Genomic DNA, 16,352 nt, shown 5'->3' with positions numbered 1-16,352 from the left:
AAGAAAAACTTGTGGATTCATAAAAACCTAGACTTGAGTCTCGGTTTTACCTCCTTACTTGCTTTATGATCTTGGAAAGATTATGTAACTTCTCAGACCTAAGTAACCTTAGCTCTAAAGTAGAGATAACAGTACCAAGTGCACAGGGTTACAGAGAAGATAGAAGAGACACGACAAGTAAAAGGACAAGTTTGGAATGTGTTACCTTCTTTCCCTCCATGGAATGGTTGTACTAAAAACCCAGGTCTGCAGCTTATCACTTATCCACTAACCCCTTACTTGTATAACCTGTGCTGGTCAAACCAGATTATTTGCTACCTCCCAAGCATAAGTTCTGTCTTCTCTTATTCAATTCTGAAATTTTGTTCAGACTGATTTTTTTCATCATATGCCCTTTCCCCTCATTTTATATGTTGAAATCCCATATGGCCTTCAAGGATCCTCTCAATTGCCATCTCCTCTGTGAAGCCTTTTCCTAATGTTTCCAGTCAGATGTAAACTCTCCTTGTTTAAAAGGCATGTTCGTTATGTGTCTCCTATATCACTTCGCAGTTCTGCCTTGCCTTACTTTGTGTAATTGTTATTCCTCCTAAAAGACTATAGGTGCCTCCATATATACAATGGAATATTACTCAGCCCTAAAAAGAAGCGAAATTGAGTTATTTGTAGTGAGGTGGATGGGTCTAGAGTCTGTCATACAGAGTGAAGTAAGTCAGAAAGAGAAAAACAAATACCGTATGCTAACATATATATATGGAATCTAAGAAAAAAAAAAGGGTTCTGAAGAACCTAGGGGCAGGACAGGAATAAAGACGCAGACATGGGGAATGGACTTGAGAACATGGGGAGGGGGAAGGATAAGCTGGGATGAAGTGAGAGAGTGGCATGGACGCATATACACTACCAAATGTAAAATAGGTAGCTAGTGGGAAGCAGCCGCATAGCACAGGGAGATCAGCTCGGTGCTTTGTGACCACCTAGAGGGGTGGGATAGGGAGGGTGGGAGGGAGACACAAGAGGGAGGGGATATGGGGATATAAATATACGTATAGCTGATTCACTTTGTTATACAGCAGCAACTAACACACCATTGTAAAGCAATTATACTCCAATAAAGATGTTAAAAAAAAAAAGACTATAGGTGCCTTGAGAGCAGAACTAGAGTCCTCTCCCACTCTGTATGTCTTATGGCCCTAGCACAGGTCCTTTTATCAGTATTTACTGAATTAACCTCAAAATTCTCAGGCGGAGCTCTTTTTAATATATTTCTAGATCCTTTTTAAAAAATACTTTTACAATACTATGAAGACAGAATATTTAAAAGTGTATCCAGGGAATACTCTTATTTTAGGTTCCCCTTCATTGTCCAAAAAAGGAGGCAATGGCTTCTGGATGCAAAACACTTAGCAGTCAATCCAGCACTGTTACCCATCATTCAAAACCATTTATTATTGTGTCCAGTGGGTACACAGGACTTTTTCTTTCCTTTATTTCCTAAGAGTCAGGCTCTGCCTCTTACTTCCTCAAAGGCCGCAAGACTTCTTCTTTTCTGCATTTCAGCAACAATGAATTTCATATCTGGCTTTAAGCACCACTCCTAAAGATGATGGATAGGAGCAAAGCCTTCTGGGACACATTAGTACAGCTGCCAGTGGGCAGGAGGTGCTTATAAAATAAAAAGGCTCAGGATTCTGGGAACATATGTGCAGCTATAAGTGAACCGCCCAACACAGCTGAAAAGAAACACCCAAGAACTCTTCCTTTTATTCTTTTTAAGTTGTGCATGGAAGAGGCAAATCATATTAGATTGCAAGTAATTCTCTGAAGGTTTCTTTTTCTGTAGTGTCACCATGTACTAATATCATAACCTTTACCTATCAGGTCCATGTGCTTTAGAATCACAGGAAGCTTGTAATGTCAAGTTTAAAGCAGCAAAAGTCTAGTTTTTAATTTATTGGGTAATACTGAGTATTACTCTCTGACTTGGAACATTTTTGCACATAATTACGAAAAAAGAATGAAATCCACACAACTATAAGATTTAATGAAACTTCACTTCAGTCTGTGGATAAGTATGTAAGATAAAATGTTAGAAAATCAAACAATTAAATCACTAAGCTACGGATATTAGGCATCACATTGTAAACTCAGTTTCAAGAACAGAAAATTATTTTATGTATAAAGCTCTCATATATCATTAGAACCAAGAAAGTATTTACAGAATCTGTGGAGTTGCTAATATGTTACATAGTCACTGCATTAAAAAGGAAGCACTGACCAAGAAAGATACTTGGGGAAAAGAAAATATCTCATATGTATCTGTAAGACATAGAAACTTGCCTAATCTGTATTTTGAGAAGATGCCTGGGGAGGACAATGAGAAGATTTAAAAAAGTGATGTGAGGTTTATCTCTAGATGCAGATAGCCTGTGATGTGCAGAGAGAAACAGCTTTGACAGATATTTGCAAAAGAGAAAGCTGGAAAAACCACAGCAAAAAGGAGTAAATTTCTTTTAGTGAGGCAGTCTTTTTAGAGTCGCCTCCTCCTGTCAGTGGTGACTATTCTCCAAAACCACAGACCATATATAAAAGGCTTCCCTCTTGGAAGGGTAGAATACACTGTGAAGATCTTCAGATTTGGTCAGACAAGAAAGAAGCAGCTGACTGCATGAGGCCAGTACTGACCATGAGTTTGGCCAGGTTAGCCAGGGTGGCAAACAAGAGCACTAAGAGACACGATATAGGATGAATCCCTTCACGGGTATCTGCAAAGCTCACAATGACCCCTAATTCACAGTCATGCTGGTGAATGTGATTCCACCCCATGGCCTTAGCTAAATGGGCCAAGAGCACCTGACACTAAACTAGGTCAGTCAGGAATGTGGAATGGGACCAGAGGTTGGACTTGTAAATGTGACTCTGGGAGCTCTGGGAGTTGTCAGGGACTACCAGGTGGTCTGAGAAGCAGGGGAAAAAAAAAGCTAGTCTGTTGAAAAGGAAGAATAAGGCAAATATGGGGAAAGACGCAGAGAAAAGTAAAAGTAGGTAAATACTCCCCTGGATTCCTGTCTTCCACTCCTGGCCCTATCCTTTACTAAAGACCCAGCTGCATTTTGCCCTTGGCCTCTAGGACTCACCACTGTATCTTTTTTTTTTTTTTCCTCACATCTTTATTGGAGTATAAATGCTTTACAATGTTGTGTTAGTTTCTGCTTTACAACTAAGTGAATCAGCTATACATATACATACATGCCCATATCCCCTCCCTCTTGCGTCTCCCTCCCTCCTACCCTCCCTATCCCACCCCTCTAGGTGGTCACAAAGCACCGAGCTGATCTCCCTGTGCTATGCAGCAGCTTCCCACTAGCCATCCATTTTACATTTGGTAGTGTATATATGTCCATGCCACTCTCTCACTTCACCCCAAGTTCCCCTTCCCCTCTGGGCCCTCAAGTCCGTTCTCTACGTCTGAGTCTTTTTTCCTACCCTGCCATTAGGTTCATCAGTACTCCCTTTTTAAATTCCATATATATGTGTTAGCATATGGTATTTGTTTTCCCCACCGTATCTTGATACTAGCTCTCTCCTCTATTCTTCGCTAGGCCAGCTTCAGTGGGGTTTCTGCTACCTGCAACCTAGAGGACTGTAGCTGACATACTACCTTGGAGGCACTGACCATGACCATGTGGGAAGGTGGTGTCTTGTCTAGCAGCCATTTGTATCAGTGAAAGCATTCCATTAATCACATGCAGAGCCATCATTCTCAACAATTATTATGACATTAACAGACTAAAAACACAAAAAGTGTCTTTCTAAGAAAACAGGGCTTTCTTGGTCTAACACAGTGGGATCGAGGTTCTTTGGTCAATTGAGAGGATGACGATGAGGATGATGATATGATGATAATGACAGCAGTTACAGAGCACTGTAATAATAATTTACTGAGCCTTTACTATGAATGACACTATGCCAGGTGCTTTATATACATTATCTTTACTCCTCCCAACTCTTCAAGGTAGTAAGAGTGGGATTTTGTTTGGAAAGGTTTGTGACATACTGCACAATAGAGCCGTCATTTGGGAGAGGTCAGCATGCTGGGCAGGCAGGTAGCCGCAAGAGGGTACTTAGCATGATGGATTCACCATGATTTAAGATCTGGCCATTGGTCTTGCAGTCTCAAGAAATTTCCATGGTGTCCTAGCACTGGCTAGATTTAGGAATGCTGAGTCATGTAACAAAGTTCACTAGAGACTGATATATAAACCAGATGCCAAGTTATTAATTTACCATAAGATGTATCACTGCCAAGCAGCCTGGATACTGATGCTGGCCTGAGAAGTGTATGAAACTCTCTGTAGACAGATTGCATCAGGAGTCAAACTATTAGAAGGTTGTTTGGGGGGTTAGATGATTTGAATGTTAGACACAGAGATCTGACAGCTGCTACATTCATCTTCATAAAGGGGATTTAGCTCCCAGGTGAACCAGACACTTAGGCACCATTTCTTTGAATGCTGCCAGGAGGGCTTCTTCCAACAAATGCTTCCATGACCATCCTAGGCTTCTAGAGCTCACCAGTTCTCCTTCTGAAGGAAACATTCTTTTTTTAGATATCTTTATACCCAAACCATCTTGTTTCTGGGAGTCCTTTTATTTATTTAATGTTATTTTGCATATCTTTGGTCTGATTCATTATTTCATGATTTAACAGTTTGAAGCAAAGGAATAATTTTATTTTCCTTCTTTCCACATTTCTCAACAGAGTCCCTCACTGTCACTTAAATGTGACAATACATCTACAAATGTATTGTAGATGTGTCCCATTTGTAGATGTGTCAAAACAATTCCATTGTTTTACAAATAAGGTAAAGAACGTAAGTTTTGGAGTCAGAAAGACCTGAGATGAAATTCTGGCTCTCCCACTTCTTATGATTCAAGAACACTTAATTTCTCTTTATAAGTTTCCCCACTCATAAAATGGGGATAATGCCCACCCCTCAGAATAGAACGAGATTTAATGGGGTTATGTATGCAAAGCACTTAGCACAGTGTTGGGGGTCAAACACAAAGACCATCCTAACACTTTGGAGGAAAAATAACACAGATCTCAACCATTTAGATTCTCCTTGGCTTCCAAGTATACGTTTTTTTTTGTTGTCTTCCAATGTGCTTTCACTTTGATTTTTATAGTCATATTAGTGTTACTTTAAAAACTAATATCCATGACTTTTAAACTGGATAAACAAAAATGAATTGGGCATGAGTGCACTGATTTCTTTGGCTTACCATTCTCTTTCTCCACCAGAAATAAACAAATGACACAGCTTGCTTTTGTCTTTTTCTTCCTGTTATCCTTGAGAAGATATCTTTTAAGGACTCTAGTCATATAAGAGTTCTGCACCTAATTCTGAAGCTTGAAAATGCCTTTTTAACTGAGAAAGTGCTATGAAATTATAGAGCTTTAGTAAAAAATTTATTCTTTTTTTGCCAATTAATTCAATTTACTCTTCAGATGTCAGAATTCCCCAAATTACATGATTCCTTCTATATAATGGGTCTATTCTAATATATATTCAGCTATTCTATCTCCTGAGTTTGCATATGCAATTATGTCCTCTCTTTTCCATTAGATTATAAACCTTACAAGAGTAGGGACAGATCTTCTATCTCTTTATATCTTCACTGTCTATAGTATCCTATATTGATATTGTAGTGTAGTATCCTATATTGATATTGGGAAGATATTCAACAATTACTTGTTGATGATAAATGCTATGAAGTAGAAATAAAAACAACAGATATATATGTTTATCTTCTCATTTGTTAATAACTATATTCACATTTTCTGAAGGTGTAGATCTGAATTTAAATATCTTGTTTAATTTTTCTAATGTAAGGTTTTTTGAACATGTGTTAATTTTTCCCTACATTACCTAAACATGCTCTTTCCCTTTTATTTGACTTTAACGCCAGTAATCTTATGTACACCCTAGATATTTCTTGCATTAGAGAAATTCCTGACTTTAGCTCCTGTATCTTTCCTTTTAATCCATACAGTTACGTTATCCTTCATTTCACTCCTTTAACTTTACTTCACATCTATTTAAATTGCTTCAGTGATCCCAACCCAACATTTAGTGTTTATCTTGAATTGTAATGTTCAAGCTTTACACTCTTGAGATCCTTGGGGAAAGATGTTATTTAGTATGGGCTACTGTCACATACCTAACGAAGATACCTAAAAATTTAGTACGATACATAAATGAAAATAAATATAAAAACAAGAATAATAACAGTATTGAGAGAACAAGAACAAGCACCATGTCAGATCTGTGTGAGAATTAAAATCTCCATTACCAATTCCACTACAAAGGATGAATTAAAAATTTACAATCTGAGAACACGGGTATTTCCTAACTGGAATCCTCAGTAGGCAGTGTACACAACAGGATGAGGAGAGAGGAAAACTTACAGTATGTGCCAGACACAGTGCCAGAAATTTCTTATATTTCAGCTCATTTAAATAGCACAACATTCCTTCTAGGTTGATGACATTACTCTAACTTACAGATCCCAATTTTTTTTTGTGGTACGCGGGCCTCTCACTGTTGTGGCCTCTCCCGTTGCGGAGCACAGGCTCCGGACGCGCAGGCTCAGCGGCCATGGCTCACGGGCCCAGCCGCTCCGCAGCATGTGGGATCTTCCTGGACCGGGGCACGAACCCGTGTCCCCTGCATCGGCAGGCGGACTCTCAACCACTGCGCCACCAGGGAAGCCCAGATCCTAATTTTATTGACATCTAAATATACTATTAACACTTAAAATTTAATGTGATAAAACTGACCACAAAATAAGCTCCTTTGGTTTTCTGTGAACATTAATTTCAGGGTCTTTATTCTGAACCTATGGTTAGTTTAATATTATAGACATGTTTTCCATATTTTTCAGTATAATCGCAAAATAAATTCCATAAAGTCATTTGAGGAGCCTGTTTATAAATCCTAATATTAATTATGGAAAGAGATAAACACAGATATATTTAAGGGTTCTGTAAGTGAACTCTATAAGGTCAGTTTCTTATGAACTAAATGGTCCTGAAGGAAAAAATTAATCCAAGCTTGATTCTGTTTTTAGGACTAAAACCAAGGAGATGAACTTGTTTTTGTATTTAAGGACGAGCCTCTGCCTAGGGGGCAGTGGGCTTGGCAGAAGAGTCAATGATCTCACCAAGAGTCTGTGTAATGTAATGACATTAGACTGCCTGTTTATAGTAGGTAATGCCACTGAAGCATAACACAGTGCATCCTGCCATAATTCAGTTTGTAAAACCAAATGCATTCAATAGTGCCATAAAATAATGACAAACAATGTAATGCTTTTGAATTATACAGAACAGGAGCACAGACATCCATGTACTCATTGATCCATTCAATATACTGAGCACCTCCACTGCAATGGATACTATACGGAGCATAATGAAAATTAGATGTGATCATTTCCTTTGGAAATCTACAGTCTAGGAGGGAGACAAGATATGGATAATTAAAATGTGAGGAATAGGTGAGAAACAGCATAAAGGTGGTGCCATGAAGTGTTACAGAACTTCAGAGAAAGGCAGTATCATGTTTGGAGATGGTGTCCAGGAAAGGCTTCATGGAATAGATGGCACTGGAGCTGTCTGGATGTGTGGATAGGATTTCAGCAGAAAAGGGAGACTCAAATGAAGAGGGCGTGGTACGGATGTGGGAGACCACAGGCTGGTTCGGGAATGCTGAATAGGCCAGTTTGATTAGAGCATAGATCACGCAGAAGGGAAGGAAAGGCAAAGCTGGGTCGGGAGGTTCTGCAGGGCCCTCAAGGTCAGTCTAGCAGTGATAGGACCGCTGAAGGTTTTTCTCAGGGAATGACACAATCCACCTGTTCCTTTAAGAAGTTAGCAGGATAGGTTGGAAGGAGAAGAGATTGAAGGCTAGAATTTCACTTAGGAGGCTTTTTAGTGGTCCAGGCATTTGCCTGTGAAGAAGTGGAGGGAAGGAAATTAACATTTATTAAGAGCTCACTATGTGTAAGGCACTTATTTGTTTTAGCGATAATATTTCACTTAAATCTCGTGACAACTCTGCAAGGTAAATAGCATTAACTCCGGTGTTCAGTTGAGGAAATTAAGGCTCTAAGAGACCAGCAGTTTGCCTATGGTCACTGAGTTAGTAAAATACAAAGGGGGAGGGGAACAGGAGTCAGCAGTTGAGACTTTAATGTCTACATTATCTACACTATACCGTGTTGATAAAGGGCTTTCTTTTTATAAGTTCCCTGCTATTCAGGATTGGTACTTCAATATTTTAGCGGTGCCTCCAGTACAGACCTAGAGATAATCACATAGAGCAGGAAAATGATTCTGACAACAGAGAGGTTTAATGCTGAATGCTTGAATGCTGAAAATAGGGAAATTCTTCTGCCCCAAACAACCAGAGAAACTTGCCTGCTAGACAGAGAGCTTCTGATGAGTAGACAGTGTCTTATCTGGCTCTGAATCCCCAGGAGTATGCTCAGGGTCTGGCACTGCAAGCACTCAAGGAAAGAGCTGTCATACTTCTACAGATGAGGTCACCCCAACCCTTGGGACAAATTCTGCTCCTAGCTGGGGGAATATAAGCTTAGGCTGGGAGCTCAGTAGCATGGCAACTTTCTGCCAGTCCTGCTCTGTTCTTCCATCCCAGCTGTCAATTCTGGGTGTTCTTTCTTACCACTGGGATCAAGGTTTCCCCTTCAGCTTAGAGTAGGTACAACCCTGTCTTGCTTCGTAGGCCAGCACCCTTGTCTTTGAACTCTGCCATGTATCAGCTCCTCTTTCCAACAAGATATGAAATGTCGCAGGACCTCTCTGATACCAGCTCTTTGCTTGTTGAAACCTGCCAGGCTTCCTTCACGCAATGCTTATGTGCCAAGTCTACTGTATAGGCCCCTCGGACTATCCCAGATCTCCTAGACTGCTCCAGCTGGTCTGTAGAGCTGTTAGACCCCAGCTCTCCCTGATCTAGCCTATGCTTCTGCCTGATGAAAAGACTTTTGACGATAATCACTGTAATAGTCCTGGTAGTACACAGACTTACACAGCACTCACCATGTGCCAGGCATTGTTCTGTGTGTCTTATAAATATTAATTCCTATAAGCATGACATTATTAGTGGCCTCATTTTACTAATGAAAGAAAAGCAAAACAGAAAACCTGAGGCTGAGAGATTAAGTTACTTATCGAAGGTGACACAGTTTGCGAATGGCAGAGCCAGAATTTGAACCCAGGCATTCTGGCTATAGTTCATTCTCTTAACCACTATGCTCTCCTGCCTCTCCGGTGGCAGTGAGAAGATGAACATGTCACTAGTGAATGTACTTACTACCTTAAATGCTCTGTTTAATACAACTGGCATAATACTACCAACCAATAGTTATCAGGCTTATGTTAACTAACATGTAACTATAAATCTGAATCCCAAAATCAGTTATAAAGAAGCCTTTACATAATGCTGAAACTTTGATATATGAGTATTTTCATTTTTTTTTTTTTTTTTGCGGTACGCGGGCCTCTCACTGTTGTGGCCTCTCCCGTTGCGGAGCACAGGCTCCGGACGCGCAGGCTCAGCAGCCATGGCTCACGGGCCCAACCGCTCCGCGGCATGTGGGATCCTCCCGGACCGGGGCACAAACCCGTGTCCCCTGCATCGGCAGGCGGACTCCCAACCACTGTGTCACCAGGGCAGCCCAAGTATTTTCATTTTGACTGAAAATACTACAGATGTTCTACATTTAGGCAAGTCTAACAAGACAGCAGGATTCAAAGACAATGCCAGTTTATTTAGCAAAAATAATCCAAGAATACTGGGAGAGAAGATAATCATGAATATGACCTTGACAGAAGCGGAAGCAAATGTGAGGATTTAAGAATCAAAGCAGAGTTGCTAAGAGGGTAGATCTTAAAAGTTCTCATCACAAGAAAAAAAAAAACAAAAGAAGGTAGATACTGTTGACATCTTGGCAAACTGGATAGTTCTGCATACTCTAGTTCACTTGACAAAATGATGACACATTTCATTGTTATCAATTCAGAAGGTGAACATCTGACTATATTATAACCAGGAATTTAAACAAGAATTAAATAAGCATATAATAATACCAATGTTAATATGTACTGTGGTCTCCTCTGATTTGTATTATTATTCTGAGTTGTTAAGTGTAGAGCAGTCATTAAAAAAACTGGCTCATATTTCTATACCAGGGGCTGGAGATAAGTGATCAAGACATACAAGAGAGGTAGGCAGTGCAGAGATCAGAGGTCCTTACAAGCCATAGTAAGATACCGAATTCTGTTAGTCTTAAAGGGAGCCACCATCAGGTTTTAAGTTAGGGGAGTGACGTAACCTAACCTACATTTTCAAAAGATCACTCTAGCTGTTGTTTGGAAAATGCATTACAAGGAGTCAAGGATGGAATCATAGAGACCAATTAGGAAGCTACTGTAGTAGGGAACAGAAGATGGTAGCTTGAACTCAAGTTGTACCAGTAGAAACAGAAAGAAGTAGATGGAATAGGGACATATTTGGAGGTAGAGCTGACACGACTTATTGATGAATCAGATGTGAGCAGTTAGGGAAAAAGAGCAATCAGGAATGACTTCCAGTGGATGGTTATGTGATCTAGTAACAGGTGGACAACTAAGAGAAAAACAAATTTTAGGAGAAATTCAGATCTGTAGAATATTAATAAGTAGAATAATAATATAGTGCTATCCACACTCAGGGAAATGACAAGCAAAAAACTTTCCACAAAATCATACAGAATATGATCACTGGTTAGATGGTTTTCCTATCAGCCTACCACGAGGCCCAAGACCATTTTCAGCTCGGGAAATGAAATGAAAATTAAGTCATCCTTTCTGGCCCTTATGGGGACATATCTCATTTCATAGAACAGTTCTAAAAATGCTGAAGAGTGTGAGCACATGGTAGGTCCTCAGAAAATGTGTGTTGAACTCAATGACACCTGTTTGTCCCATTACTACCTGGAGACTATGTAAGCTACCTGTAACAGGTTGAAGAGTAGAATTAAGAACTCTCAGGATTGCCATGTACCATGAATCTGAATGACATTATTCTCTTATTATACAATTTCTAGTATGTGTGTGTCTCGTGTGTGTGTGTACATATGTATGTGTCTGTATACGCACATACATGTGTATTTCTCTCTGATACAACTTATGGAGAAGATAGGTATGCTCCCAACATTTTTATTATGATCAAATCAGCACTTTCCCACACTGTCTTTTATTTTGAAATGAAGAGCCATTCCATACCTGTAGCATATCACCAAGGTCTGCTGTGCTAATATCTGGATCCTCTGTGGTGTTGAAGGGCACAGGAGTTATGTGTACAAGGGTGAGCACTCTAGGTTCTGGATATCTCCATAACATCATCCCTGGGCTATCTTCAGTTTCATTGTAAAACAAGACTTCATAGACACCAGGCATTTTCAAAGCTTCTGTTAAACGAAAGTGTAATTAATTGTATGCTTTCGAAGGGGAACATGTTGGTTTATTACACAAGAAAAAATTATGAGTATAAAAGAAAAGAATATAAAGAAGCTGGTTGATCATGTGTACATGGTTTAAGACAGGAACAAATCAAAAATTTTCCCTTAAGAGAGACTGAATGGCAATGTACTATTTTTGTACTGCAGGTACTGACTTACTTTTCAAGTGATCTTGATGTGTTATTATTTACTGAATGTGCAGGTAAAATAAACAAACACACACACAATCACACTGAAGCTATCGTTACTTACCAGCATCCTGTATATACTGAAACAGACCTGTCCGTAGGTCATCTGAACTTTGTTCACTTTTAAATATCTGATTTTTTTCCATAGGAGATGGAATTTGCGGCACTGTTTCAGAAACTTGCACTTCAAAATTTCCCTCCTCTTTAAGGTATCCATTGAGTAATTCATGTAGAAGAACTAGGCAATTCAAATGTTCTTGACCCCAGAAAACCTTTAAAATCATATGAAAAATTTTACTGGCTTTAACACAAACACTTCATGAGAATAATTAGGTACAATCATATTTGAATTAGTTCAAGGCTGTAATTACATTTAATTTAACTATTGATAATAATTAAACTATAATTTTTAAGAAGCAATTGACCTATGGGATGAAATTCTATTCTTGGGTAAATACATAAAAACAAGAAAATCAAGTATATCATATATTGTGTGGATAGCAATCAATTTTAAATGCTGAATTGATAATGAAATTATGTTTATGTGAGGTAATGTTTATGAATTAACTTAGCTAAGAGGGAAAAGAATATCCATTATAGTCTGAGAGACTATATGAAGATCCTTCTAGGCCAAAATGTTAATAATATTGTAGAACAGCTTCTACATTTTGTCATGAGGTTACATGAACACATCTTGATTATAGGGTTCCTTTCTTTGCACTTTCACTCTTCAGAAAAAAAAAAGATGCTCAATGAACCTGAACTTAAAAGGCTCCCAACTTCAGTGTTTAGTGAGAAAGTGCCAACAAACAGTATTTCACAGCCCTTCAGAACCAACTGTACAGGAGCTACGGTACAGTTTCAGAACAAACTCTTGGTGTTACATCTAACAGAGAGGATCAAGTTCCCTTTTTCTGCATGTGAAGAATATTAGTCTATAATGGAAGTATGACCAGTAGGTAATAATGATTAATGTCAGAGACCATAAATTTTCAAAATATTAATTTCTCTGAATGTATTGGATAAAGGCAATACAACCATAATTTCTAAGAGGACCAGCTAATACGGCAAAGAAGAAAAGAATATACAGACGTAGAAAAGAATAAGCCTATGCTTTGTGGGCAAGTTTGAAACCCTCAGTTTAAGTCCTACTCTCTGGAATTAAGGCATCTCAGAAATAAAAGTAAGAGGTATGATACAAAGTCTATTTTTTTCTCATCAATCTTATTTTTATTGAATCCTGAAAAACAGAGATAGGTGAAAAGTCAAGTTGGGGAGTCAAACACTGTGCTCCAGGTTTTAAAATATCAAGAGAGTTTATAATGTAGAGATGATATACTTTGACTTTGCTCTTATTGTTGTTTTTAATGTGGAGCTACTTTGCTGTCTTGGAAAAATGGTAATACAATTACTATTCTTGATAAAACAACACAAAATCACATGCTGAGTAAATCTATGAAAATTTATAACAGATACTGAAAATCTCAAAACCAATCAATGTAAAGCAATAAGTTAGTGGGCTCCCCTACATCTACCTCTGTGTCACTAAGAAAACTGGTGAAAAAGGTGAGGCAAGACAACTTTTAGATGAAGACAAATTCATATTTAATATGCCTCCGCTATTAACAAATTAGTCATTGCCATTTTCTATAACTCTGAATTCCTCAAGCTTTTTAGATTTGTGTCAAATTTGGGGAACATCAAATCATATAAAGGATACACATTCAGGATAGCTTCAAGATGGCAGAGGAGTAAGATGTAGAGATCACCTTCCTCCCCACAACTACATCAAAAATACATGTACATGTGGAACAACTACAGAACACCTACTGAACGCTGGCAGAAGAACTCAGACTTCCCACAAGGCAAGAAACTCCCCACATACCTGGGTAGGGCAAAAGAAAAAAGAAAAAAAACAGAGACAAAAGAATAGGGATGAGACCTGCACCTCTGGGAGGGAGCTGTGAAGGAGGAAAAGTTTCCACAAACTAGGAAGCCCCTTCACTGGCAAAGACGGGGGGTGGTGGTGGGGAAGCTTTGGAGCCACGGAGGAGAGCGCAGCAACAGGGATGCAGAGGGCAAAGCTGAGAGATTCCCGCACAGAGGATCGGTGCCGACCAGCACTCACCAACCCGAGAGGCTTTTCTGCTCACCCGCCGGGGTGGGCGGGGAATGGGAACTGAGGCTCAGGCTTCGGAGGTCAGATCCCAGGGAGAGGACTGGGGTTGGTTGCGTGAACACAGCCTGAAGGGGGCTAGTGCGCCACAGCTAGCCGGGAGGGAGTCTGGGAAAATGACTGGAACTGCCTGAGAGGCAAGAGACCACTGTTTAGGGGTGCACAAGGAGAGGGGATTCAGAACACTGCCTAAACGAGCTCCAGAGATGGGAGCAAGCCGCAGCTATCAGCCCGGACCCCAGAGACGGGCATGAAATTCTAAGGCTGCTGCCGCCACCACCAAGAAGCGTGTGTGCAAGCACAGGTCACTGTGCACACCTCCCCTCCTGGGAGCCTGGGCAGCCCACCACTGCCAGGATCCTGTGATCCAGGGACAACTTCCCCGGGAGAACGCACGGCGCGCCTCAGGCTGGTGCAACCTCACTCCGGCTTCTGCCGCCACAGGCTTGCCCCGCATTCCGTACCCGTCCCTCCCCCTGGCCTGAGTGAGCCAGAGCCCCCTAATCAGCTGCTCCTTTAACCCCGTCCTGTCTGAGCGAAGAACACGCAGAGGTGGGGCCAAATCCAAAGCTGAAACCCAGGAGCTGTTCGAACAAGGAAGAGAAAGGGAAATTTTTCCCAGCAGCCTTAGGAGCAGTGGATTAAATCCCCACAATCAACTTGATGTACCCTGCATCTGCGGAATACCTGGATAGACAACGAATCATCCCAAAATGGAGGTGGTGGACTTTGGGATCAACTGTAGACTTCGCGTTTGTTTTCTGCATCTAATTTGTTTCTGGTTTTATGTTTATCTTAGTTTGGTATTTACAGCTTATTATCATTGGTAGATTTGTTTATTGATTTGGTTGTTCTCTTCCTTTTTAAAAATTTTTAATGTATATATATATATATTTTTTTTCCTTTTTCTCCTTTTGTGAGTGTGTATGTGTATGCTTCTTTGTGTGACTTTGCCTGTATAGCTTTACTTTTACCATTTCTCTTAGGGTTCTGTCCGTCCTTTTTTTTTTCTTGTATAGTTTTTAGAGCTTGTTATAATTGGTGGATTTATTTTTGCATTTGGTTGCTCTCTCTTCCGTTTTTTTTTTTTTACTACTTTAACATTTTTTTATATATAATAATATATATTTTTTATTTTAATAACTTTATCTATTTTTCCTTCTTTCTTTCTTTCTTTCTCTCCCTTTTCTTCTGAGCGGGGGTGGCTGACAGAGTCATGGTGCTTCAGCAGGGTGTCAGGCCTGAGCCTCTGAGGTGAGAGAGCCAAGTTCAGGACATTGGTCCACCAGATACCTCCTGGCCCCACGTAATATCAAACAGCGAAAGCTCTCCCAGAGATCTCCATCTCAGCGCTAAGACCCAGCTCCACTCAATGACCAGCACGCTAGAGTGCTGGACACCCTAAGCCAAACAACTAGCAAGACAGGAACACAACCCCACCCACTAGCAGAGAAGCTGCCTAAAATCATAGCAAGTTCAGAGACACTCCAAAACACACCACCGGATGTGGTCCTGCCCACCAGAAAGACAAGATCCAGCCTCATCCACCAGAACACAGGCACCAGTCCCTTCCACCAGGAAGCCTACACAACGCACTGAAACAAACTTAGCCACTGGGGCAGACACCAAAAACAACGGGAACTACGAACCTGCAGCCTGCAGAAAGGAGACCCCAAACACAGTAAGTTAAGCAAAATGAGAAGACAGAGAAATACACAGCAGATGAAGGCGCAAGTTAAAACCCACCAGACCAAACAAATGAAGAGGAAATAGGCAGCCTACCTGAAAAAGAATTCAGAATAATGATAGTAAAGATGATCCAAAATCTTAGAAATACAATGGAGAAAATACAAGAAACGTTTAACAAGGACGTAGAAGAACTAAAGAGCAAACAAACAATGATGAACAACACAATAAATGAAATTAAAAATACTCTAGATGGGATCAATAGCAGAATAACTGAGGCAGAAGAACGGATAAGTGACCTGGAAGATAAAATAGTGGAAATAACTACTGCAGAGCAGAATGAAGAAAAAAGAATGAAAAGAATTGAGGACAGTCTCAGAGACCTCTGTGACAACATTAAACACACCAACATTGGAATAATAGAGGTCCCAAAAGAAGAGAAAAAGAAAGGGACTGTGAAACTATTTGGACAGATTATAGTTGAAAACTTCCCTAATATGGGAAAGGAAATAGTTAATCAAGTCCAGGAAGAACAGAGAGTCCCATACAGGATAAATCCCAGGAGAAACATGCCAAGACACATATTAAGCAAAGTCCCAAAAATTAAATACAAACAAAAAATATTAAAAGCAGCAAGGGAAAAGCAACAAATAATATACAAGGGAATCCCCATAAGGTTAACAGCTGATCTTTGAGCAGAAACTCTGCAAGCCAGA

The 16,352-nt window shown here is 39.9% G+C and overlaps 1 protein-coding gene across 1 annotated transcript in view; it reads right to left on the bottom strand.

Moving 5' to 3' along the window:
- The window catches only part of VPS13B (vacuolar protein sorting 13 homolog B), a 793,535-nt gene that overhangs the window by 133,428 nt on the left and 643,755 nt on the right, over positions 1-16,352 (bottom strand). The window contains exons 38-39 of the mRNA XM_060128467.1: positions 11,839-12,046; positions 11,351-11,535 (exon numbers count right to left, since the gene is read on the bottom strand). Coding sequence (XP_059984450.1) covers positions 11,351-11,535; positions 11,839-12,046 — 393 coding nt within the window. The remainder of the gene's footprint in view (positions 1-11,350; positions 11,536-11,838; positions 12,047-16,352) is intronic.

This window comes from Lagenorhynchus albirostris, chromosome 17, assembly GCF_949774975.1.
Source record: "Lagenorhynchus albirostris chromosome 17, mLagAlb1.1, whole genome shotgun sequence".
Lineage (NCBI taxonomy): Eukaryota > Metazoa > Chordata > Mammalia > Artiodactyla > Delphinidae > Lagenorhynchus > Lagenorhynchus albirostris.
This window is presented reverse-complemented; position numbering and strand designations above follow the sequence as displayed.